Source organism: Orbicella faveolata, unplaced genomic scaffold (genome assembly GCF_042242905.1).
Source record: "Orbicella faveolata isolate gen_17 unplaced genomic scaffold, um_ofav_v1 contig_2, whole genome shotgun sequence".
NCBI classification, from domain to species: domain Eukaryota; kingdom Metazoa; phylum Cnidaria; class Anthozoa; order Scleractinia; family Merulinidae; genus Orbicella; species Orbicella faveolata.
Window position 1 is genome coordinate 24,638,316 of NW_028301547.1, and position 27,670 is coordinate 24,665,985.

General features: G+C 38.8%; 2 protein-coding genes across 4 annotated transcripts in view; both read right to left on the bottom strand.

The window, feature by feature from the left end:
• Positions 1 to 118: 118 nt before the first annotated feature.
• On the bottom strand, positions 119 to 16,363 carry LOC110060289 (uncharacterized). Of its 3 annotated transcripts, XM_089288982.1 has the most exons (14): positions 16,032 to 16,362; positions 15,714 to 15,735; positions 13,630 to 13,699; positions 12,533 to 12,642; positions 11,374 to 11,496; positions 8,837 to 9,004; positions 8,398 to 8,443; positions 7,647 to 7,791; positions 6,645 to 6,755; positions 5,844 to 5,926; positions 4,551 to 4,709; positions 4,112 to 4,187; positions 1,893 to 1,942; positions 119 to 1,232 (listed from the first exon to the last, which is right to left on the bottom strand). In XM_089288982.1, exons 1-14 carry the CDS (start codon positions 16,108 to 16,110, stop codon positions 1,128 to 1,130), a joined length of 1,347 nt encoding a protein of 448 aa, XP_089145108.1. In that variant the 5' UTR covers positions 16,111 to 16,362; the 3' UTR covers positions 119 to 1,127. The 3 variants fall into 3 exon arrangements, with proteins under 3 accessions (XP_089145108.1, XP_089145109.1, XP_089145110.1); XM_089288983.1 differs by lacking the exon at positions 11,374 to 11,496 and having other exon boundaries at positions 16,032 to 16,363; XM_089288984.1 differs by lacking the exon at positions 12,533 to 12,642.
• Positions 16,364 to 22,945: 6,582 nt separating this feature from the next.
• Positions 22,946 to 27,670, bottom strand: part of LOC149112576 (uncharacterized) — a 36,394-nt gene continuing 31,669 nt past the window's right edge. Inside the window, exon 3 of the mRNA XM_089288972.1 lies at positions 22,946 to 26,942. Within this exon, the coding sequence (XP_089145098.1) occupies positions 24,061 to 26,942 (2,882 nt within the window). The 3' untranslated portion in view covers positions 22,946 to 24,060. The remainder of the gene's footprint in view (positions 26,943 to 27,670) is intronic.

A 27,670-nucleotide genomic window follows, 5' to 3' on the forward strand; every position in this document is an offset into this window, starting at 1 on the left:
CCAGTACCTGCCAGAACTGAGCGGCTCTCAGGCCCGAGACCATATTTTGTCCTACAACGCATGCGTATGAAACAGGTCATGAAAAAAACCACCACATGCACATATGGCAGAGCAGCTCTAATTTATAACCTTTCACTTTTATTCTTGACAAATACTTCGGGTTTTACTTTGTCATAGTCAAAGTACCCAGTCTAAAAAAACATTTCTTCTCAAGAGAGATAAACCATTCATTAAGTTAGAGCATATTCCTAACGAATTGAATTTAGAGCAGCGAAAAATCCACTCCAACCAATTTCACCATGTTTGGCGTAATACGAATTAGCCTTAATAATGTTAAATAACCCGTAATATGCCGGGCAGAGAATATTTTCCAGTAATTAAACATTAAATACACCCTTTCGAGTAAGTACAATTTTTTTTACCTTTGTTTGCCTGTGAGAATTCCTTGAAATCTTGGTTTCAAATAAAGGTATTAAGCATGGTTTAAGATTCATTTTCAAGTCCTTTTCTGGGACAATTCAACAATATTAAACCGGAATCGCATCTAAAATTTGTCCAGGAAAGAGGGTTACCGAACCAACGTTTTGAGACTAACCGGCAATGTACTCCTCAAAATGTCCATTACAGGAACTCTTTTGGTGGCAAAGTTCTGGGTTTTTTATTCTTATAATTTATCAAGGACAGCTTGGAAAAATATCATAAGAAATTTTCATGGACTTTCCCAGGGTTATGGCAAATTTTCAAAGACTTTTCAAGGCCTGTGCAAAACATGTTTAAATAGCCATTTTCAGTATACGACAGTCGAAGTATTTCCAACTCGTATTATCCAATCAAAATCTAGCGCAGATACTCACGAGAGCTAACGAGTACCCACGACAGCTGACTGCTAAAAAGTACTCACGAGTACTCACGAGTGCTCCAGGTTATGTTGCTTAGCAACCTCTGTTACGGAAACCGCGGGATCATTCAATTTAAGATGAAGGGTTTTCGCCATGTCGACTATCACCTGTTCCAGCGAATAAAATGGTAACAAGTGCTTAGAGCATTCTATAAAATGTAGCTTTACAACTGGTAATCTTCCTCACAGGGAAGACAGTCCACAGGTTTACGGCAGAGAGATCGCGATGTCAGCTGAGTAACTTTTCCAGGTCACTACAAAGTTGATCAATCTCAGAGGAGCTTCCTTTGAACTTGTCTACGGTAACACCCATCACACTTGCAAGACCAGCCACCTAAAGGAACAAACCACATGCAAAAAAAAAAAAAAGAAAAGATTTTTAGAAAAACACAACGTCATAAGGCTTCTCCTTATTTAAGTCACCTCAGTAGAGGTCACATTTAAGATTTCAAGCGTAAAGCTAACATTGGAAAGTTGTGACTTGGAAACTGTAATCCGATTTAGGGCCCTCCCTCTAGTAAGAGCCCCCGCAATTCTAAACAGCCCCATTAGAGAAAATTTGGCCAGTAACAAGCGCTTCTTAACCAAACAGAAGATGGTTTTCAGTGTTCAGTTTCTGAAATAATGTGCGCTGACGATCCAATGCGAGTCTACAGCAGCTCTATTATAAACTCTAGTAAACGTTCCTCATAGCCATAAGCCATAAGAGTACTTTACAACATCCTCTCATGACACTCCTCCGTCCTTAATAAGCCAACTAGTTGCCAAAGTTAACAGAAGTGCGGGCGCCAGATCGATTTCTGGGGGGCAAGAGTTGAAAATTCTTTTTCTGGAAATTGAGATTGCCATCTCTCGATAACGGTCAAGAATAAACTTGCACATGAACAATAGGATTCAATAAGGACAACAATACGAGAAAATGGAAATGGAAAAAAAAAAGTTCTTCAAAAAAATATTTACTTAATCCCCTGCTAGTACACAAATAAAAACCTACCTCAGAATTGTAATCCATAAATCTTCTCAAAGCGTACAAACAATTATGCACTGGAAATAAACAGTACTTCAGAATTAGAGTCGTGATATGTAATTTACACAAATGCTTTACTTTTTTGTGGAGGCGCGCTGGCCTCCGGATCGAGCGGTCCGGGTTCGAGCCCTGGTCGGGAACATTGTGCTGTGTTCTTGGGCAATAAACTTTACTCTCACAGTGCCTCTCTCCACTCAGGTGTATAAATGTCTATCGACGAATTAAATGCTGGGGGTAACCCTGCGATGGACTATACTCCTAGTCGCTTCATGCTACAGAAACTGGAGATAAGCGCCGACCTGATCAGCCACTCAGGTCGTATGAAGACTTAACCTTTTACCTTGCTTTTTTTTGTAGCTAGATCGTCACACAGTCACAGCCGTCCGTGTTACGCTTCACATAAAGATACGTAAGCTTGTTATGAACCAAAGATAAAACAAACTTGGTGCAAAGTTGAAACCGATACGACAAGATGGTTACAGTTAACCCTCTCTATGACGGACATACTTAGATCCATCTTACACAGAGTTCAATTAAGGACAAACACCTGAAATTTGGCAAGCAAACTATGTCCACCTTACGAACAGGTCCGAACTACAACGGAGATAGCCGACTGAAAGACGACGCAAAATACTTTAAAATCATTGCTATTCAATTCTGGTGGATAATATGCGAGTTCAATCCTCATTCACTGTTAATTTTTAATAATTAGATTATGAGCTCGAGATTTCTATGAGGTGATAGTTGATGAGGCCGAGGCCCGATAGAAATCGAGAGCGAATAATCTAATTGTTTTAGTAGTAATCTAACTGCAATTCACGCAAATAACGGTTTCCAATTATTTTTCTACGCATTATTGAACTTCACGCTTTCACAAAATCGCACGTATGGCATTGTCCTTGGTAAATTTGCAGTTGTTTACGCGCGCCCACCCGGTTTTTAAAGTAAAGAAACCGTTAATTTCCTTCTTTCAATCTTCTCAGGAATTTAACTATCTATTTACATCTAAACTTTCTTCCAAAACTTCGGAAAAACGATTAACTGTACTCTGATATAATGGCTGATAGTATGCCAGTAGCTCAGCCAATCAGATTGCAGCATTTGCATTAGTATACTAGTAGAATTCTACTAATAGGTGATGGAAGATTGAAATATTCGATATTCCGTTATAATTTTAAGCCAGTGCGGTATTTAATGATCATTATTAAAAACTAGATCATTGAATAATGCAACTCGAGATTTTCATTGGCTGAGCCATCACGGGATATGAGCCATTATACCATGCTCTACAAATGTGATAACCGTACGCGTAATTTTGGGGACGCGTTTTTATTTTCATTTTATTCAGTTTTTTTTTTTTTTTTTTTCTTTCTGGGGACGTTTTTAATAAGACAATTATTCCACTCGCGCTTGTTGGATATGAGATGATTACAGCTAACTCGGCGCTACGCGCATCGTTGGCTCTTTACCATTTCATACCCAGTGTGCGTTCGTGGAATAACTAGGGAGTTTACGAAACCACGACGGCAACGCGGTAACGGCCACGTCACTGAACAAAAGAATTCATGCGCAAAACAATGGCTGTGCACGTGCGTTACAATTTAATTATAATTCTTGGTACATTTCTTTGCCGTCCTTTGCAAGACAACAACATGAAATGACCAAATTTTGCGTTGTCTGGAGAACGTGAACCACGACGGCTAATATTTAAAATTTTTATTTCAAATTTATCGCAGTGTTCCGGATTTAGTTTTGCGATAATGTTGACAGTGATAAACCAAGTAAATGACTTAAGAGTATCGCGAGATTCGTAGGTAAAATGTAAATCTATTTTTTAATCGACGTTATCTTCGGCGTCGCCGTCGTGGTTTCGTAAACTCCCTACTGTGAACTACCCCAAGCGATCTCGAGAAACTTTTTACAACACAAACGTGAGCAGTGAGAAGAGTTTTGTACTCAGGTGAACTACCATTACATTGATTAGATTCTGAGACTAGTTCTTTCAAGAGTGTATTAATCTATTAGTCAGAGCAGTTTTCACCTGTGAAAACTGGTTTCATTTCAGTACACGAGAAAGATTTACTAGCCTGGTTATCGCGGCGCGCCGTGAGACGTTTCGGGAATGGAACTGGAAAGAACAACCTATGGCATCCTGGGTAATGAGATTTAGATTAAGTCTAACCAACCTGTCTCCTGGGACACATCCTTGGTGAGAAGTTCAATAATGGCTGTGGAACACTCCAGTGCAATGTCCTCTTGTATCTGATAAAAACATTTTGGGAAAAAACGAATAAAGCAATCGTCACTCATAGTAGACTGAAAACCAGAACTGTTGTCCTTTACAATCTCATTCAAAATTTTTTCATTCACGTTCCGGACCTTATAATATACCACTTTCTGCCCAGGTACGAATCGTTTTGCAGAATTCTAGGTCAGATTTTTTTTTCATGATCCTAGCAGTATGCGCGACGCATGTCACATAAGAAAACCCCGGTGGACTCAGACTTTTTTTGTCCCATGCTCGAAAAGGTGAAAATCTGCATAAGCAAATGGGTCTGACAATATCATATGCGTTCCTGTACAGTTTTGTTATCTATAAACTAAGGAAAAAGATCGTCTATTTACCTTAAATCTAGCAATATTGGAAGCTAGCGCAGCTCCTACATTTTGAAGTTCGCCATCTTTGCTAAGAAGACAGTTAATGGTGACAGCAAGCAGTGGCGTGGAGTGATGTTCTTTCAGCATGGATGAGTGGCCTGTCTGATGGCTGACAGCACAGCAAAACTACAACACAAAAGAAACAAAAAACTCAACTACAGCAACGAATCTAATACTGATTTAACCAACATGTAACTTGGGAAAACTGTATTTGATGCAATGGTCGTGGGTTCGAATCCCGTTCAGAGCTTAAAAAATTTTTCAAGTCTTTTTTCCAGTAGTGTTATGGCTGCATTGGCATCTATCATCATGTATTTGATGCACATGGTGAACAGTGACTCTAATGTAACAAAATTCTAGACTTCAAGTTCTACACTCCTTGTTTTCTCTGTAAGTCTTTGAGAAAGAAAAAACTAAAAACACAAAGAGAAAAGATAGAGCGGGAAAATAAGAGCGTGGATAGGGAGGTGCACTGGCCTGATACATTAATTTTAGCCTGTTGGATTAAGCGGTCCTGGTTCGTGCCCTGACCGTGGTAACTGAGTTGTGTCCTTGGACAAGACACTATACTTATACATTGCCTTTGTTTCACCTGGGAGTTTATGTCTTTATTTAGGCCAACTAAGTACGAGTGCAATGTGAACATTTTTTTATGTGTTGCAGCGCACATAACTGTTAAGCTTATACTCTATTAAGTTTACCTAACAAGTTTTGACTTGATTTGGGAAGCAACTAAATAAAGAAAGTCATGATAGATTTTAAGCTTGGTAGTGCAATGATGTAATGCTCATCATGTCATGAGTGAGGGACAAAGAGAAAAAATGTCTCTGACGGGATTCAAACCACTGAGCGTGCACGCGCTCTATCCACTGGACTATAGAGGAGACTTGTTTTGAGCTGGTTCATTTTCTAGGTTCATACATGTATGCTACATGTGTCCTGCATACTGCTAGGAGTAGCAATGTCAAAAGCATACTATGTGGTGATGAACAAAGAAAGATTTTAGAGATTTTAGAGATTTCAAGATGTGATGTCCATCATGTTACGAACATGGGCCAAAAAAAAAAAAAATTATGAGTCCTCAACCGGATTTTGAAGCCGTGACTTCTCAAACACCAGGAAGAGATATAGACTAAGATTTTATTCTTAGTGTTACGCTCATTTCATGATGAAAATGACATCTTTCTCATTTAGCTTCTATATCTGATATTGGGCAATATAATTTAACCTATTTTCCAGCTTCATTTAATATTTACTGACCAACTTGATGCAATCAACTTGAATCGAACAAGATGTAATGCTTGAATAATCCCTACAGGTCTTGTTCACAATCTCTTGCAGTCCTGTAATTAAAATATGTGACATTTATATATTTTACATAGAAGCAATCACTTGAAAAAGCAAGGGCAGGATGGGGGTACAGAGTTACTCCGCAAAGACTTATCTAGGGGACAGTCTTACTATTATTATTAACTTTTTTGGTTACTGTGCAAATGCGACGGAAAAACAAGAATACTTTGATTTGACTGGGGCCAGTGAGATAATCTATCAAACCACAGGAAAATGATGGCTTTGCAATTAAAATATTCTTCTCAATCTTTATCCACTCGGTTTTGGCATTTTATTTGCACTATAAGAATTATACATGGAAATTGGCAATCAAGAAGGAGTCATCAGAACAAGGTGATTAATGTTTAACAAATAGTAATAACATGAATATGTATATTTGGAAATATTTTATTTTACATGTATATTTGGAAATATTTTATTTTAAAATATTTTAAAGAATGAATTTAAAATTAATGAAACACTGCTTTGAATTTGACTGTACCAAGTGCACTATTTATTCTTGTGCTATCACAAATAAGCAGTCTGCAAATTTGATTTGTACATGTGATGCACTAAGTTAGACTTCATTTCACAGTATTTGCATCTGTGTCATAAATGACAAGCAGGTTAATAGTGAAAGTGAAGTTTGAGAAGATAAAACAATTCTGTATCTTCTGTGGAACATCAGTCTTTATTTCTTAATTTGTCAGATTATTTCTAAGCTGAACTCACCAGTAGAAGAAGAAAATAACTTCTCACATAACAATAGCACTTGCAAAAGTTGTAAAGTGAGATGTAGAATATGATTCTCGTCTTGTTTTAAATGTTTTTCAAGTATTTGATCTGTTAAAAGAAAACATGTGTCATCAAATCATTGATAAACATTATGATAATACAATCAGCAACATGATACCTGTCACTCTAAAACTGACACCCTCTCTCTGACCAAAACAGCTGAAAATCCATTCTCTTCAAGGTCGCACATACACATGAACCTACATGTATAAAGCCCATATGAGGGAGAACCCCCCACACACACAGGCTTTCACTCCAAATATCTTAATCCATACACAAGGTTATCTAAGTGGACCAAGTATTGATGGAGATGTCAATCGAGTGTTGAGAAGTACACAATCCTAAATCTCTATGCAGCGGGCAATTGCTTATGGTACCTATGGGCATGGCATTATGGGAAAATCTGAATGCAACTATTTGCCAAGCACAGTGAATATATATCTTGGCCAATTTAATGTTATTAATTTATTGTTCGGTCCAAGCTCATTCATAACAAAAGGTTTTGAAAAACATTTCAGAATAAAGAGTAGTGAGATAAAAACATGACATTTCGGCGACATGTCACCATTATCAAATGCAAATTATTATGTGTTGGGTAACGTTATATACCTTAAAGAAATGCTGTGGAAAGTTTGAGTGCCTTATTTATCAGATGCTTTTTATACAGAAAAAGAGTCCCACTCTGAACACTCAAAAGGACTCCATTCCCACAAAACTTTTTATTTAAATTCTTCTCATTCTTTTGTTTATCCCCGCCTCATTTATTCTAATGTATTTTCCCACTCTATATTCTTTATATAACGTTACCCATGCCAATGAACACATAATAATTTGCATTTGATAATGGTGACATGTTGTCACCTAAATGTCATGTTTTTATCTCGCTACTCTTTATTCTGAAGCTCATTCAGTTGTTGAAAGACATCTGTGTTAACTTACCAAGTACATGTATTTGGCTTTCTTTTACTTCAGGAAGATTATCATTTTCAAAATAATTTTTTAGCTCATCAAGGTGAATTAGATCTTCATCTGTGAATTCCAGTGTTTGTAGGCTTTCTTTAAGATCAGTAATAGCTAATGGTACCTGGTCAGAGAAGAGATACGCAAATGTTATTTTCCTGTTAGTTTAGGGATTAAAAAAGTGTTTTTGGCAACTCTTAGGGTGTTCAGCCTCAAAAGGTCCACAGCAGAAGCTTTTGCAGAAGCTTTTGCAGTACCTTTTAGGGTATTGACCGGAAAAAATATGACAGGAGATAATGTGAGATGCAAGAATTGGTACCTCCTAGGGGAGACAAAAGTTTCAAGCCACGCCCACAAAACAGGATCTTGGTACCACTTAGGGGTTATTTTAGACATTCTGACAGGCACCCCCGTCTTTTTTGTATGGAGTTCCCCCTGAGAAATAAGCAAACCTAGTATAGAGGTTGAGTGACATTCAAGGGATTGACATTGGAGCAACTAGACAAGTGAGAATTTTACACAATGTGCATTGTGATCTAAATGCCTCAATGAACACTTATTATAAACAACCAAATATTTTTTTTATAACCTGCACTATTGTATGACTCATTCACAAATAAATTTATAATTAAATAATAATCCTGGCCATGGAGGCAAAGTAACTTACATGTATACCCCTTCTTCAGATTTAGTGGTAATAATTAACGCATGCACAAATGAACTGACTTACAGTAATTTCCTTGTATACATTAGGTTTCCTCAGCACTGCACTTTGACTAATGTTGAGAGAAAAGAGAATAAATTGGTCAAGGAATGTATCTAAAAAATTATCTGATATACACAAATGTTGCTTAGCAAACACTCAGTTTTTCACCCCAAAGTTTTAACTGTATGTTTTGAGCAAACATGTTAGTAGTGCAAATTTTGTCCCTGATTTTTGACAATGTGAATCACTCTATGGTAAAAGAAAATATTAACTTTAAAATCATGTATTATACCTAGCAATTAATCAGTAACAGCTTAAAGATTATTATTTTACACCTTTTAAGAGCTTACAAAAGCGTGCAATTGGCAATTTTCATTGACCAATTACAGTGGATTAATTTTGCAGTGACTATAATTTTGGAACTAAGTTACTAAGTACGACACTGCATTGTATCAGTACTCACCAGCCATCAGGTTGATCTCTCAGCGCAGTCTGTGCAGAAGGGGAACCTCTTGGTTCAAATATTGTTTCTGGGCCTCTCGACGATGTTGCCGAACCTGATACTGATGTCCCTCCAGATGGTCTCACTGATATGGAGTCGATAATGGGTCTTATCATCTGACCAAAGGAACTGAAAAAGAAAATTACTGACAGAAGTTAAGGTATCATCATCATGGTAGGTGGATTGACAGTGTTTGGAGATCATGCTCTAAGGCTGGCGCTTTGAAAGAAAACCCCACCAACCTGTACATTTTCTGAAAGTTTAATAGTTATAGAATACAATCAGATCTTTGAAATTTTTTACAGAGTTATTGTCGCAGTGATATTAAAAGAAATACCCAGAAACACCGCTTCACTTAAACTGGTTCGCTTCCGCGCATGAATTATCGGAGCAGCCCGATTAACATCAGAAATGTTCTCTCACACATCACCCTCAAAATGGGTGTCGGCGATTTTCCAGATGTGGTTTGCTTTTTTGTACACCCTCCTAAAGTTTGATACTTTCAATGTGGACATTTCCTTCTACTAAAGAGGCCATTAACTTTGAAACGGAAGCAAAATTAAACAAAGCCCACACCTTTTTTCAAAGGAGGTATTTTTTTTCATCCTGTTCATCCTTATATGCAGTTTTATTTTATCAAGAAAAAGACAAAAAACCTTTTATGAGATTGGTATGATTAGGGGTTAAAAACTCCTCTGCACTGACAGATGTCGGCAGGGGTCAGTTTACCACAACAATGGTTTATGACAACTTGCAATAAACAGACATCTACAAGTCAGACACGGAAACCCATCCCAGTGTTACAATCATCCGAGAAGCGACAAACTACCAAGAGCTTTATACAGGTTTGTATTTAAACTGCTGTGACTTCTTTTACTAAGAAGACTTTGTCGGTGGCATTGGTATTATGTTGCTCAAGTTTAGACATTCTTTGAAACCATGCCTCGTGAACTGAGCCAAAAAGAGGAAATCTTGAGGTTTAACTAATCTACATCTACATATTCGCTTGACTCTCTCGGTGTGGAAGTTTTGGAATCATGTCTGTTCTCCAGCAATTTTGTGCGACTGGCACTTGTCATTGTCCTTCAGCTTCATTGGCGGGACTAAGTGTCCTCGAGTCCCTTCAACCATTCTCCTTAGTTTCAAAGCAACCATGGTCGCTCTGCTCACTCAGAGCCAAAGATCTTGTTCAACACTGAACCTAGAGGTGGGTTCCTCCAGATTTTCGCCTCTAATCGGCTTCTTCGAAGACGAAAATGGGCAAGAAGTTTTCTTGCATTTTCATCTTGACATAAAGAAATTTGACAAGAACGAAAGCTATCTTGCAACGAAACAACCAGATTGAGAATACTTCACATGCACAAATGAAATATCACACCACAATTTGCCTTTCACGTGACAACTGGTGGTGAATTTTAATTAGAGGTGCCGACGTGCCATAAGGGGTTAATGAGATTCAAAAATAGTTTTTTCTCGTTATCTTAAAAAGTAAAAAAGTTTTTCTTCCCATTCTTTTTGCAAAATATTTATCTCAGTCTTCTCAATTTGAACAGCAAAAAAAAGATTTTTCGCATTTTTCATAGAAATATACCAGCTACCATGATACCCTAAGCACTTGGCTTAATATTGTGGCAGCCGCTGTAATAGATTAAAATACTTCAGATCCAAAATGTAGTGTTTGCAGGAAGCAGTTTGTAAATTTATAGCATTTCTTAGGAGTAAATAAAACTAAATACATGGTAAATTTTAAGGGTGGTATCAACCTCGCAGATAATCTTGCAATACGACATTAAACTGGCTACCCTTCAAATGCTGAACACATCTATAAAAGAAAGTTGTAAATACTACCAATATTTTAGGGTGCGACTTCTTGACAGGCTGCCTACAAGTAAACTAACCAATCAAATCGTAAGCTTAGAACAAGTACAGTAAGGGTAATTTGTTTGACATGAATACATTTAAATACTATCAGCCCATCTCTGTTGATTGTAGTCACTCTTCAGATTCAGTCCTTCAGTCGGTGAATTATAATATTGTAAATTTCACTCAAAAAAGCTAGTTTGAAAATTGTTTTGTGACAACTAAAGCAAACCTGTTGAAAAGTAAACAAGATTTAGGATCAAAACTAACCAACCAATAAATGTCAAAGCTGATTCCTGAGAGGAAAGCCATACTTCACTTTTTTGATGGGTTTCCAATAATGTTTTGGTGCAAAACTGCAAAATAATTTGCTTGTATTCTTCAATGTTAATGGTTCATTGATGGCTATCCTTTGTTCTCAAGTAACGCTCTGATTGGTTAACTCTTTAAAAAAATAAAAAATAAAAAAAATCTTTATTTTATAAGGGTGACACGTAACAGTGACTACATGTAACATTACTGATGAACTTGTAGCCCTCTTTTTAAAGCAGCCCAGTTCCTGAAGTCGCACTGTAAAACCTTCCTAGCCAAACAAAAGTAATGCATAACATACATCTACTGCACGAATAAAAGCTTACGTGCTGAGAACTTCTGAGGGGAGATCTTGAATATGTTGAGGTATCCTATTGCCCGTCAAGAACATGGCAACTTCTGAAGAGAAGCTATTACAGTTGTGTTCAAACAGGTGGTAATTGTCACCTCTGTTAGGAATGAACAACAACAACAAATTACATAGTTTTACATACATAAATTAAGTATGTCGTATTTTATAATACTATTGTGGCATTTGTTACAAGTATAAATTGTTTAATTTACATTTCTTCACCACAATTATTATTCAAATTTAGTGCCCTCTTTTTTCAAACAAAGTAATTAAAAATGCTGCCCTCCACCCCCTCCCCCCATTCAAAGGCATTTTGTAATTAGCACCCTTACTCCAAATCAGGTATTTTACAACAAGTTTACATTACTTTGTCATTTAACAATGTTAATGGTAATAATTAAAATTTATACTGCACAGTTTCTGTAAAAATATTCAACTGCACCTTACCATAATCTGTTAATGGATATTACATTAAAATCCCATTAAATAATGTTTACTGAACTTTTGTTTTGGATGAAAATGATTTGTTAAATCTGTTATGGTAGTTTTAGCCCCAGGGGGGTACTCCTGATTTCAAGTGACAGGGAGGATCATTTACCCATTTAGGACAAAGTCAAGTTTATTGACTGTGACCCTCACTGGTACATGCGGAGGGTCAAGGAAACTATTCATTGAAGACCTCATCCAAATAACATCAATAGCGATAGTGGAATTGAAATTCCTGAAGCATAGATGCCTACAATCAAAAAGTACAACAGCTTGTCAGTTACATAACGGGGATAGAAATGCACCAATAGCAGCACACCAAGGTGCTACAAATAGCGACACAAAACAATTGACCTCGTCACCTGATGAAGACTTGCAGTATAGCAGTCAAAAAGTCTCAATCGACATCTCAAAGTGACTCCATCGTGAGACAGATGAGTAAAATTCATCTGTCCTATCTTACACCATGATGAATAATAGACATGTCTCTAATGACATGAAATCAAGCTACCCAAAAAAAATACTTGCCAAAATTTTCCGAAATCAAAATCCCAAAATCAAAACTTTCAAACCCAATAAAATCCTTCGATCATTCCCATCACTTGAAATCCAGAGTACCCCCCCCCCCTGGGGTTATAGTGACAAACCTAAAATTTTTTTGTTCAATTCCACTTAAGAAATCCATAAAAACATCTTGGGTGACCTCTGTGTCTCCAAGATCAAGCTCCTTGTCTGGGCTACCAAGAATTGTTCCACCCTCAAAAAAAAAAAACAATAATTATTGCACAACATGAATTGAAGAATAATATCAGTTATAAAAAAATGAGACAATATCGATACCTCCCCCACAGAGGGGAAGGCCCCCTACCCCTCTGGAAATTCCAATTAAGCTTAATCAGACATTACTTTAAATCTTTTGGTTATATGCAAAGAACTGCCTGCCAAACTTTCTAAGTTTGAAGGTATTCAAAGCAAATGTTCATAATGGAGTCCTTTTCAGCAATATGGCAGCCATTTTGAATTCTTGTTTCAAATAGTTATTATAGGATGCTTAGGGGGCAAATACATTCTAATTTTCCCCCTGGACATCTCATAATAGAATTCAATTGAAAATGGTCACCGTATAATTTGCTGAAAAGGTCCATAGCAACACTGAGCAACATTGGTACTCAGATCCAATTTCAAATTGGTAACATGGCAACTAGCCTACACCTTGGAAGGCCTAGATAGGTTGGATCATGTACACTTAACACATCTATGGTTGGATCGATACCCTCAATCGACACCTTTGATGGGCCCTCAATTGACACTCCATCAACATCTTGATCGACACTCGATCAACATCTTGATTGACACTCGCTCAACATCCCAATCGATACTCGGTCAACCCTCGCTCAACACTCTATCAACAGTCGGTCAATAGTCGGCAGAATTTCAACTGACTCATATGTATTAATCGAACATTAGTTGACTCTCTATCCACTGTCAACTGAGATGTTCATCTGGTGTCGCTCTTAAGTGTTAACAACATGTCGATTGATTGTTGATCAAGTGTTGATCGAGGGCCCATAGAAGATATTGATTGAGGGTATCGATCGACACTCAACAGCAGACACCGAGTTTAGTTAACACAATCCGATACGTTTTATAGTGGCCAACTCTTACAGCATGCTTCAGTTGACAGCCAGTCACTACAGACATAAACCTATAATACAGTGTGTGTCTACATGTGTACAACACTTACTGGAGAACAACTGGATATGCCATCACCACCATAAAAGAATTCTCTATCATAGCAAACCAAACCTGTATGCCTACAAGTCAGAAAACAAATTTAAATTAAGGCCCAGTCCCCTTCGACTTATGTACAAAGTGCTGCTGTCACAGTGATTTGGGCATCCCCATGTTTTGGGTACCCTCGTACCCAAATCCCTGGTGTTTTGGGTACCCAAAACACTGAGAGCATTAAATATCACAGACTGGGGCACGTGAATCCCTCCTACTAGATTTTGCCATTAAAGCAGTTTGTTCTTCGAAGACATGTGTAAAAAATGCAAATTAAGTAGACAAGGCTAAGTCCTTTGAACACTGGGAAAGTGGGATACCCAAATGCCTGGTGATATGGGTATCCCTTTCCAATATGCTTGCTTGTTATCTTTTCTTTAATTCAGTGTAGCCAAATCAACCAAAGGTAAAAAGGCAAAGCTAACTTACAAAGACAAAAGTCATTCCAATGACAAAAGGATTTAGAAATGTTAAAATGTAAGGGGCCCAAATCCCTAGTGATATGGGTATCCCTTTCTAGAGTGTTTGTTTGTTATCATTTCTTCAGTTCAAGGTAGCCAAATTGACCGAGGATTAAAAGGCAAAGCAAACCTTTTTATCTTCGGTCGATTTGGCTACCTTGAACTAAAGAAACGATGACAACTAATCATATTGGAAGGGGATACCCATATCACTAGGGATTTGGGTATCCCCAAGGGTCTGCCTGTGACTCACATTGCTCGCACTGTGACTCACATGACTCGCTGGCTCGCATAGTAGTGAAACTCTATCCCCAACATTTTAGCATTTCTAGTCCTTTCCTCACTGGAATAACTTTCATCTTTTTAAGTTTGCTTTTCCTTTTAATCTTTGGCCAATTTGGCTACCCTAGAATTAAAGAAACAATAACAACTAAACATATTGGAAGGGGATACCCATATCACTAGGGATTTGGGTATCCCTTACATTTTAGCATTTCTAGTCCTTTACTCAGTGGAATGCCTTTTGTGTTTCTAAGTGTGCTTTTCCTTTTAACCTTCGGTTCATTTGGCTACTCTGAATTAAAGAAACGAGGACAAACAAACTCTCTGGAAGGGGATACCCATATCACTAGGGATTTGGGTATCCCCTAGAGTTTGGCATTTCTCTAGTCCTTTCCTCTCTTGAAATTGCCTTTCCTCTTGGTAAGTTTGCTTTCCCTTTTTATCTTCGGTGGATTTGGCTACCCTGGATTAAAGAAATGATTCCAAGCCAACACTTCAGAAGGGGATACCCATATCACTAGGGATTTGGGTATCCTTAACTTCTATTTGTTTCCCTATATCCAAAGTTTAGCCTTGTCTATGTTATTTAGATTTATTTTGGTTTTGTCTCTGAAACAAAAAACTCCTTTAATGGCAAAGAGAACTGTTCACCGGCAAAATCTACTAGGAGGGATGGTCAAGGAAAGAGCAACATACAAGTCTAAGACAAAGTTTATCTCTGACTGGCAACATACACAGAGGTCAGTCACAGCCTGAGATCTGCATATTGCGTGACGGTCACATCTCAGTGTGTTCGTTCGCATATTGATTAAATTCAATCACCGCACCATCCGAGGTTTAAAAAGCGCCTTTCTCGTTTAAAATAACGTGCATTTCAAGGGTTATCGATAGGCACAAAGCACATGTTTACACAAGGATCTTTGGCGCGTCAATCCGGTTTTGTATTTCGTTATAACTGCGGACTCAGATCAGACAGTCTGTTGGGAATTGCGACTATTTTCAGAGACGTATAGTGTTTATATCAAGCAAAAGAATGCTTTAATTTATTGAGCCAAAGCTTCGTAAGAAGATAAATGGGTTTTGAGCAGAATTGTGGATGATTTCACTTGCCCCAGTTTTACGCTTTCAGTGTTTTGGGTACCCAAAACACTGGGATACCTAAATCACTGTGACACCGCAAGAAATTTACTGCACACTTGATATAATGCAAAGAAGGAACACAAATAGGTCACATTTATGTCCAAGGAAAATAAATTCCGGTACAAATCAAACTTAATAAGTTTATGGCAAAAGCACATACCAAACTCCATCAATTCTCTTCCCTGCGAATGAAAATGTATAAAGACACAAGTTTTAGCTTAGTTTTAAGTTGTGTTAGGCATTAAACTGCTGGTAATTGATCCAGTTGTTTTGAAAAATTGACTTCATCTATTTTCATACCTTTCCTAATAACCTTCTAATACTTCTAAATTTATCGGTTTCGGGCACTTTTGCTAAAGCTTAAGTTTTAACTTATACGTCATGACAAATTTAACCTATTTGCTGAGTCACACAGCCGCGTAAGAAAACGGCATAAAGAATACATAATCTTCTCTCGAAACCCATGGTACAAACTTACCGAGTAGAAGGGGAGACAGTTGCCTGGCTAAACCCCTGGAAATATCATATACATACAATTTGACTGGAAATTTCTCCATTGAAAAAGCTTAGCATAGCCTGACAAATTACGTTGTATATTTGTTTTGACTCGAGAAAAACCGTCGGGGACTGGTGCTAGAAGAGGAAAAAGCGAAGAAGAAAAGAGCCTGGGAATGAGAAAGCGGACTATTCACCAACCAAAACCAGTCTGTCTTTGTCTTCACTGACCCTTCACTGTATTACATTTCTAAGCTTTGATTTTAACTTGTTGGATCCACGGTGCATTTAATATGTCTGGAAGATAGCACGGATTGATGCACAGACCGACGACTCTTTAAAAAGGTTTTTTTTTTTTTTGTTTCATTGCCTGCCCACCCCCCCCCCCCAAAAAAGAAAACACCCACCCCAGTCCAGTCACTGAATATTTCGAACACACCATGACACACCCATCCACACAGCTCCACCTCCTCCCCCGGTAGATATAATGCCCTAGAAATGAACGAAACGAATGCCTTCGGGAAGTTGAGACATGTAATGCTTTGTAAGCATATTTACTGCAGTGTATATTTCAGTTGACCTTTAAGGGATGGTTTCACGGTTCGGCGCATTTCTATATTATTATTTTATTCGCCTGTGCACACTTTTTGTAATGCATCACTCAAACTGGTAACACCGGCATCAGTGATCTGATAATTACCCAGTTTTAGTGTGGTTACTTTACAGATTTCTAAGACATTACCTACCGACATTACATCCCAGGTCTAGTGTGGTTACTTTACAGATTGGTGACTGTAATGCTTCACTCAAACGGATTACACCGACATCAGTGATCGCACTGACTTCTAGTACTAGTTCAGTTAATCTACTTGAAATTAATTCTCTCATGCAATCGACGCATTCGTCATTCAAGCCACAATGACTCAGCTGCAGTGTTACTACTGGATAAATTTTTTTTTCCCAAAGGTTTACAGATTCGTCTTATTCCAGACTGTGTTAGATTTGAAAATGTGAAACTCAACCCCCTAGTAATCGATGGATGTTCAGTTAATACAATTTGATGTTTTTTAGTGGCTTCTTCATTCAATTCACAAAACACATCAAACAAAAATGAAACAGCAATACAGTCCACATCAGGTACGTTTTGGAATATGCAATCCTGAATGAGGGATGTCTCTTTATGAAATTTTTTTGCGAAATCTTTGTCTTCATACTCAGCGAGACACTTAACTCCAATGGGAAGGCCGTCTCTGCCGCTTTCTTCTGATTGCAGTACTTCAAGTAATTTTTCCATGAATTCATTGTCTTTTTTCTTCCATAAAATACCAGCCATGAACTGCATAATCATTGACGATCTCTCCTCTCTCCACAAACCAACGATCCGCCGAATACTCTTGCGTTTTCTATAGGTTGTGTGTGAGGAGTCGATTTAAAGTCGATCATTGCTTTCTTCCATATTTACGTGTTCATCCGGATGTATGGCTCCATCAAGCGTTCTTGTTCGAACTCTATCGCGCTATGCACTTTTTTCAAACGCATTCCTTCTTTGAGATAAAACTGCAGGTTTCTGTTGTGGACCACGTAATTTTTTATGTCCTCCAGCGTCTGCACCAACTTCTTGCTTTTTCTCCGGCGCAAGTGGATACTGAGCTGTTGTGCTCTTCGTGTAGCTCTTCAGGGTACTCTAGGTCCACCATTAGTATCCACCACTTCTTTGAATTTCCTTTCATTTTCATTATTTGCTCTTCTCCGGGCATGACTCACTTCCACTTGAAACCACTTTTTGCCGGTGGCAAGCTCATCATCCAGCCGTAAAGGTTATTCGCATCAAAGCAAGTTAATATATAATTTCTTGGTTTACCAAGGTCATATCCTTTAACCAGAGGGTTGATCGCCTTTAAATAGCCCTTACTCACCATTGCGATGCCTCTTCGTATTCCTCTTTCAATGAAAAGGAGCATGTCTTGATCCGTCAGGAGCTCAAGCTCCACACCTGTCATTTTCAGAAGAGCATCCCAACTCAAGCCTGGAGAACTGTAAGAATGCGCTGGATCCAACCCGTATTTTTCTATGCACACCTTTCTAAAGTTCTTGGAAACATTCGCTAACGGCAACTCGTCTGTTGTAAACGTACAAATCGTGATAGTCATTAATGTTGTGCCCGAATGCTTCCCATGCTTTCTGCGCGTGCTCAAACTCTTCTTCTGAAACTCTCTGGTCCTGCAGCTTGGTTCAAAACGCCTCTTTTGCAAGCAACTTTGCCTCACAGAACCTTTCAAAAGAATCCATGTATTTGCATAGGTAAATTCCTTTCTTCACAAGCAGCTTCATTTTTTCTTTCTCTTTTTATGCCACCTATAATAATGCTGTTATTTTGAAAGACTTGGGGCACTGCCTTTTACAAAACAATCCAGACTACTCAGCAAGAAACTTTCACCATTCACAACGCTCAAAATAATATGCAAACTTGAAATAAGGAACAACAATGAAGTTTTATCAAATAGGTGAACATTCCTCGCACTAGTTACGTAAACGTTCTGCAATAAAAAAATACCGAGACGACTTGTTCACTCCATTCGTGCTCGGTTTTCCACCCCGTTTTCCGGCGGCGCTCGGATAAGGGAACGGCCCACCGTCATCGCGTAGGTCGTACCGCTAGACTCGACCTCCCCTAAGCCAAGCTGTTCCATCTTGGCCTAGTATGATGGTCAATCATTATTCCCATATCTTATTTCAACTGAGTATGAATGGGAGTGTTGTGAAATAGAATACTACCGATGAATCTAAGTCTATTTCCCAGTGAGAATGAACTGTATTTTTCCATGTTTGGTATACATTTTATTTCTCCGTTCACTCTCGAAAGTGCCTTTCTGCGTCAAAAGGTGTCCATCATGACCTTTCAAGTTATGAAATGCAACTCGGATTGGAATCGTTTTCAGTTGAGTTCAATCTGAGCTTCAGGTTACATATGCATTCATTATGCGCGGCCCCTTTAGTTTCACAACTGCTTTTAAAGTTGTGTATATAACTGCGATGATCATTGATGTCTTCATATCTTTCTCCGCAGTTCAAATTTATGATCTTTCATATATTTACTCGCATTCTTCACCATCTACGGGTATATTACGAGCTCAAAACATGATCAGCTCTTAGTTGGCTTGATAGCTCAGTTGACAGAGCACTGCACCGGTTTCGCAGAGGTCATGGGCTTCACACCCGTTCGGGCCTGAATCTTTTCAAGGCTCTAAGTTCACAACTGCTTAAGTTGTGTATATAACTGTGATGATCATTGATGTCTTCATACAATGTAATTATGTTACCAGGAGCCATAATCGGGGACGGAGACCGTAAGCGCGTGCCATTTCTAGTATTGGGGCTGTCCCTATGGTATGGGACAATTTTCTATTTTTAGAACAAATTGCGCCATCGCATACGGCACACGCGCGTACATGCTGCGAGGATTTTTACCAGGGCGGAAAAACCTACATATAAGCGCTCTGATTTTTACTGATGTCGTGCGGGGAAAATGGCGTCCGAAATTCCTGAAATATTTTATGCTTTTGGCCCACAACTCAACGCGTTTATGTCTGTTGGAATTTTGCTTAAGTATTTTCGTCGTAAGCTGCTCCAATTTGAGTGAAGTAAGACAGTGTCGAATTTAGGTATGTCCCACTTTATATACAAGTTGTGTTCCGCTGCTTCTTTCACAAGAGCTCCACATTACTCCACTCTAAATTTCACATACGTTGAAGATTAACAGCTTTTCCATAGCACAGCGAAAAATCTAGTTGGATATATTTGGATATAGCAGCGTTTCAGGTCTTCAAAGTTTCCCTCCGCGCTTGCAACACGCTTGCGGGCATTTCGCCAGAGTCTATCGCGACTGAAAAGTCAAAAAAAAAAAAAAAAATGCCGCTAGTTTGAGTTTCACCTGAATTATAAGCAACGCTTGGTGTTTTATCAAGGCCCGATAAGTTTACGTCTGTAGATACTGCCCAGTTTTGTTTGTGTTAAGTCCAATAAATTGTCTAAGTTGTCGACGAATAAGAACGCCCGCCGATGCGTGTTTTGTACAGTCATGCAGTAAAACATGACAAATTGGATTTCCGCACTTCGTGTGAAAACGTACATCGAACTCATACAATATCTCTAGCTTTAAAATATGTTATGGGAAAACTGTATTAAAAGCTTAGCTGAAAATATGTGAATACGGGGGAAATAATCAGCAAAGATACGATGACGCTTTCTTTAATCAACTCGAAAAAAGATTTCGATTTTATTGGTTTAGTTATCAAAACTCCTCTATTTTTTTTTCGCAGTGTAATATTTCACTGTGTTGCAGAAACATAAGTTACATGATGTTAGTAGTCTTCTGGCGTTGGTGAAAATTGTTGCAGCATCTCAGCACAAAAGATAACGAAAGAAATCTTTGTCGATATTTCTGTTCACTGAAAACAATTGAAAACACCGACTCGGACTTGAAAGTGCACACGCTCGAGCTACTTGTACGCGTCACACTTTCGTTTCAAAAACTTTGCTAACTGGCCAAACAAGCAGAAACAATAAGAAACTATCAAAAACAGGGTTTGGTTATGATTAAGCATTGTTTGAAAAACTCACAAATTAACTCGATACTTTAGAGTAGAGTGTTTTCTTACATAAGCTTTATTCTAAGTCAGAACAAACGCAAAAGCTTACGAGTACAACTATAACGCGAGCAGATATTATTCATTCACAGCGCGAAATTGAAGTCTTGTTTTCGACCCTGAAAAATTCACCTTTTCATTAAGCTCGGAGCATAAAACTACATATAGGGGCCCTGGTTCTTATTCCCTACCTTATTCCTTGCCATCGCTGTGAAAAATCCGCAAGCTCTCGTCATTTGATCACAAACATTACAACGTCCGCGCGGATATATGTCGTCAGGGGTAGCGCAATTTGTTCTAAAAATAGAAAAATTGTCCCACATCATAGGTGCGCGCGGATCCCAATACTTACGGTCTCCGTCCCTCATTATGGCTACTGATGTTACCCCATGTTGCGGTGGCATTTTTCCCCGAATCGAGTCGACGCTTGGAGTCCAGATTCGGGGCCCAGACAAATACAATATACAGGGGGGTTCTGTTATTCTATTTTTTCCCTCATCGAGGCTACGCTAGGAGTTGAGACTCGGGAAGGAAAAAATGATAACAGAAACCCTCCTAGATATGTGTTTCATCTTCATCACCTATTTTTTTGACTCAACATTATGGCTATTTTGATTTATTGTTGCTTATTGTTTATATGTACAACATTTTAAACATTTTCATGTTGCGAAATTTCTTCATTGTATCGACTACTGATTCTGGATTAAAAACAGTCCCTCCATCTTTATAGAGATTGCTATTTCCTATAATTATACAACCAATCTGCAGCACAAGGAACCTTCCACACCAGGCACAGCTGCCAAGCACGTGTCAGTGTCCAGCAAGCTCTTTTGCTTCGCATATACAGCATATAGCAACCAAGGATGTTGTCAGTATTATTGCTCTGTGTTTCACCATCAACGATCTCTCTAGTCTGCCGAAGGGATTTCATCGTTTCCTAAAGGAAATTTCAGTTGTTCTCCAGATTGTTCTCTTTGTTCTCCAAAACAAATCATCAGTTACCGAAGGGTATATTTTGTGTCTCGCTGGACAGATATTTTTTTCTCCAAATGGAATGAATCGTTTCTCGAAGGAAATACTTCGTTCCCCGAAGGGGATTACATGACCTCGGAAAGGGTTTATGAATCAGTTGCCAGATCCTGTACACGGAGCATTTCGCGCGATCCTGAGCTGTACAAATCACTCGGCCATCACGGCCGTTTCACACACGTCAGCGATTCTGGGAAAGTTTTTCTGATGAAAAATCTATTCACGCTTTCGAGAAATCTAAAACACTCTTAACTAAGAAACACTGTACGCATTGTTTGAATGCTGGGCCTGATAACTAGTCCAGAATATGTCAATAGGAAAAACATCATAAATGTAGACTCTTCCTTTACAACTCGAGCTCGCAACCAGAACGTTTTCTATAGGTTGTGTGTGAGGAGTCGATTTAAAGTCGATCATTAGCTACAGAAGCTAAAGTTAAGCCTCGCTCGTCGTTCGGCATCAGTTCGGCACTGTCGCCATAGGCGCACGAGCACCTTCGGACTTGGGGGGGGGGGGGGGGGGGGTGGGCGGTGACCTTATTTATTCCCCGAAAAACATTACACAAAGTTCGCACTCAAATCACAGTAAAACCAAAAACGTTCACAATTCTCACGTCTAATGAAACTGATATCATTCCAAAATAAGTAATTTGGAAACCACGCATATTCTAGTTACCTTGATCGACAGCCTAGTAAAATCAGAAACTTATTGAAAGAAACGGTTAATTCTTTCTCGTACAAAAAGTTCCAGAAAAAAAATTTTAAAACGGCTCTTTGTGGAGCCATTCAAAATATTCAAATCCACCACAAGAACAAAAGCCTTGATCTTCGTTTGCTTTGATTCTTTCGTCACTGTTTTCTTGATGTAAGTAATATAGGGCTTTCCACAAGTTGCTCGGCAATTTTCTTTTGGCAACTTTTGGTATTTCGAGTAACTTTTTCAATTTCGAGCAACTTTTGCATTCTGAGCAATTTCTAGTTTTCTATCAATTCTGAGAAATCGGAGCAGCTTCTAGTACTTAAATTGGCCTTGCTTCCATATTTCATAATGTTTTAGTGGACACAATTAATGAATTTCCTGTGAAAAAGGAGCCAGATACCTCCTCCCCCTGGGGCAGATGATGGGTACAAGATGCATGCAGCCCGGCTGCTCGGTCAGCGGACAAAGATCCTCACTCGACTGACTCGAGTGTCTCAGGTTAAGAATCTTTGCACGACTAAGATTAGTAGTTTTTACTCGTACATTTATTGGTTTTAATTGAGGACAAAGCTATTTAGCAACGCTGGTTACGCCGCAAAATTGCTCAAAAAGGCTTAGAAATCTTACTTTTTGTTGTGCAGTTTGCATATTTTTGCACCAAACCAAATAGGGGAAGAGAGCAACAAAATGACTTTTTTTGTTGTTTTTGGAGCAAAATTTGAGCAACTTTGTTTAAAAAAAGCAACTTCTGACTTTTTTTGAGCACTGAACTTTTGAGCAACTTTTTGAGAAACTGCAGGCAACTTTTTGGGAAATCTCTAGCAACTTGTGGAAAGCCCTAAAATAATATCCGCATCGTGGATTTCCACGATACACATTTAAACAGAATGTGGCTATTTCAAAACAGAATACCTGCATCCTTATATTAATTGACCTTAACTCCGTTTTGACAGGGAAACGTCAGATAAAGTAGCCTTAAGCCTGGCCTTGACTACCTTTTAGGATGTTTCCTACCGAGTACTTTTGCCCGAATCATCAGCGTCTGCCCGAAAAATTTCAAAAATGTCTGAAACTAGGGGGAGCTACAGCCTCCCCCCGCCCCTCCCCGGCACGTACACCTGACTGTCGTATAATGCGAGGTGAAACCGCGTTTGATCTCCGATTATAGGTCTTGTAAATTCGAGAGAAAACCGATATTATATGTTCGAATATTTCTGATTCTGAAAAAAGCACCGACTTCCGTTCGATCACTAGTCGCAGAAGACCGAATAGTTCCGAACACAATCCGAAAATTGGACACCCTACTTGCTTTCACCCATGATGACATAGTGGTTACCTGCATGCCTAGCAGCAGTAATCACAAAAACACAAAACATGACTTCTTATCAAGACAAAAGTAAAGCACAAAACCTCAGCATTACAACAATCTCAGGTAAACCTCAGTCATTATTACCTGGTTGAATAAATGTTATTTTAATGATGCAAAATGTTTCTAATTGTTTTTTCTCTTAAAGAATTCTGCAGCAGATTTTCGTAAGGGTTACACGGAAAAAAAATCAGTTAAGCTATATCAGATTGTCAACTCTGTCTATCCAGCTTAAAGTGATTCCTTAGGATTTCTTCTTTGGCTCTATTGTTCTAATACTTAATTTCAAGATCTGGTTTTCGGTGTTTCAGATTTCTAAGACTTTCCTCACCAGTATACGCGATCCGACTTCCCCGCAGGTCTAGTATGGTTACTTTACAGGCTGGTGAATGTAATGCTTGACTCAAACTGGTAACACCGGCATCAGTGATCTCATTATACCTCAGGTCTAGTGTGGTTACTTTACAGGCTGGTGACTGTAATGCTTGACTCAAACTGGTAACACCGGCACCAGTGATCTCATTATACCTCAGGTCTAGTGTGGTTACTTTACAGGCTGGTGACTGTAATGCTTGACTCAAACTGGTAACACCGGCATCAGTGATCTCATTATACCTCAGGTCTAGTGTGGTTACTTTACAGGCTGGTGACTGTAATGCTTGACTCAAACTGGTAACACCGGCATCAGTGATCTGATTAATACTCAGTTCTAGTGTGGTTACTTTACAGGCTGGTGACTGTAATGCTTGACTCAAACTGGTAACACCGGCATCAGTGATCTGATTATCACTCAGGTCTAGTGTGGTTACTTTACAGGCTGGTGACTGTAATGCTTGACTCAAACTGGTAACACCGGCATCAGTGATCTGATTATACCTCAGGTCTAGTGTGGTTACTTTACAGGCTGGTGACTGTAATGCTTGACTCAAACTGGTAACACCGGCATCAGTGATCTGATTACCACCCAGGTCTAGTGTGGTTACTTTACAGGCTGGTGACTGTAATACTTGACTCAAACTGGTAACACCGGCATCAGTGATCTCATTATACCTCAGGTCTAGTGTGGTTACTTTACAGGCTGGTGACTGTAATGCTTGGCTCAAACTGGTAACACCAGCATCAGTGATCTGATTACCACCCAGGTCTAGTGTGGTTACTTTACAGGCTGGTGACTGTAATGCTTGACTCAAACTGGTAACACCGGCACCAGTGATCTTATTACCACCCAGGTCTAGTGTGGTTACTTTACAGGCTGGTGACTGTAATACTTGACTCAAACTGGTAACACCGGCACCAGTGATCTTATTACCACCCAGGTCTAGTGTGGTTACTTTACAGGCTGGTGACTGTAATGCTTGACTCAATCTGGTAACACCGGCATCGGTGATCCGATCATTAATCAGCTCCAGTGTTACGACTGGACAAAATTCTTTTTCCAAAGTTTTACAGATTCGTGTAATTCCAGACTGTGTTAGATTTGAATGTGAGATAGACAACTCCTCGTGAACAAACAATGGCTGGTCAGTAAATGGTTGATGTTTTTTAGTGGCTTCTTCATTCAATTCACAAAACACATCTAACAAAAATGAAACAGCAATACAGTCCACATCAGTTAACTTTTGGAATGTGTCGATCCTGAATTGAAAGGGATGTTTCTTTATGAAATTTTTTGCGAAAGCTTTGTCTTCATACTCAGCGAGACACTTAACTCCAATGGGAAGGTCGCCTCCGCTGCTTTCCTCTGATTGCAGTACTTCAAGTAATTTTTCCATGAATTCATTGTCTTTTTTCTTCGACAAAATACCAGCCATGAACTGCATAACCATTGAAGACATTATTCGCGTGGAGGGAATCTCTCCTCTCTCCACAAACCAACGAGCCGCCAAATACTCCTGCAGAGTAAGGTGTGTAAAACAAAAATGTTTCGTCTCTTCAAAGGCAGATTTCCTGAAAGGAGGTCCACAATGAAGAATGCCACTTGCTCTCAGACTTTCAACTTCAAGTAAATCAAACTTTGTCATGTCTTCTTTAACAAAAAGAAACTTCTTCTTTAGAAGCAATTGCGCTGCTAGCTCTGAAAGTTTATTCAGTGTACTTTCAGATGGAATTTCCTTTCTCTTGTGGTCCTGTACAAATTTGTTGAAAACCTCAAAATAAACGTCACTTGCTTTGACAGGGAGAGAATCAGCGGTCCGTGATTTCTTTAGAAGATACTCCATGTAAGAACACATCAGAAAACAAAGCACAGGGATGTGGGCAAAACTGGCAAGTTCTTTATTTCTCGCGATGTGATCAAGTACAGTGTTCTTCATGTTTTCATCTTCTTTGAAATACTTTTCGATGTATTCTTTTACCTGTTCTTCTGAAAATCCTGCAATTTCTCCAAAACGATCAAAGCGAACTCCAGGCTTCAATTGATCAGATTCGTCGGGTCTTGACGTTGTTATGACAACAGAACCACTCAGAATGTCTCCTTTGATCAGCTTGCCACACAGAGCAGCTACTGGCATTTTCTCTTGAGCGCTGTTTGGGTACTTTTCATCCAAATGGCTAGCGATGTAATCTTGTTGTGAATACTCGTCAAACCCGTCAATGACAATCAACACCTCCTCAGGATGATTTGCGATGTACTCATATAAAGATTCATCAATAATCGAGTGGTCATCCAGCACTGAAGAACGGTTCAAGATTTCTCTTAAGGTAACAGGGTTATCTCCCAAAAGATTCAACTGACGGAAAGTCAGCAAGTATGCAAACTTGAAATCTGGAACTTCAGCTTTGGTGTTCACCTGAAATAAGTTGTTATCAGCCCAATCTCGAATCAGCTTTTGGGAAAACAGCGTTTTGCCAATCCCTGCCTTCCCTGTGAGAAGGATAGATTTGGGATTGCTCTCGTCATTGTTGGTACGGACGAATATTTCTTGACAGTGTTTGACTTGGTGAGTCTCATTTACTTGACCGTATCGACGAAGGAATTCCTTTCTTTCCAAATGAAAGTCGTCCTCAACAGGCTTTCTTCCACGCTGTATAAGAAGATTAGTGAATATGTCGTCCGTTTTGACGCTGGAAATGGTGGAAGAGGCTACCGATTTGGTCTGGAACTCGGTTTGTCTTCTAATTGATGCCTTTAATGCGCTCGTGTAGGCTGTTACATCTGAAAAGCAAACCAACAACAACATGCATTTACAAAGTTAAATGGATGTAAATACCTTGTTTGCCATGTTAGATATACTGCAGAAAACCCATTGTCCTGTTTTAATTTTTTTTAGTAATGGACGGATTATGGGCAATCTTCGTTTCTTACTGCAATTTTCGAAAATGGACATAAGCGGAAGTAAAACACCATCGACCAATCGCGTTCCTAGAACCCGCACGTTATCGGTAAATGGTGCACTATTAAGGTGGCTGGACACAGTTTTGATACCTGTGTTTCATTCACCTTTTTCTCCAAAACCCTTGATCCCTCGGTCGCCAAATATGGCAGCAAGCAAGTTAACAATACAAACTTTATTGAAGGTTAAGTTGACGCACGTGCCGTTGCCATGGCAACATGAATAAATATAAAGAGGCCTTTAAAATCGGTTTTGTTTATTTGTGGAAAATCTAGTCATTAGATTTTCTTTATAATTTGCATGCAACAAGCTTGTAACGATTCTCACAAGTTAACATCATTTTGCTAATGATTTAACAGAGAGATCTTTGATTATGCCTTGTTGAAGGTTCACTGGAATATCTAGAGTTTCCTTTGTTAAAGTTCCATTATTTTCAATACTCCAGTTACTTATTTCATAAAGTATTTTCGGGCAAAATTTCGTGAAATTCTAATGAGCGGCTCTCGAGAAATAGGCGTATTCCGAGAGTGCAATTTTTCATTCAATCGCA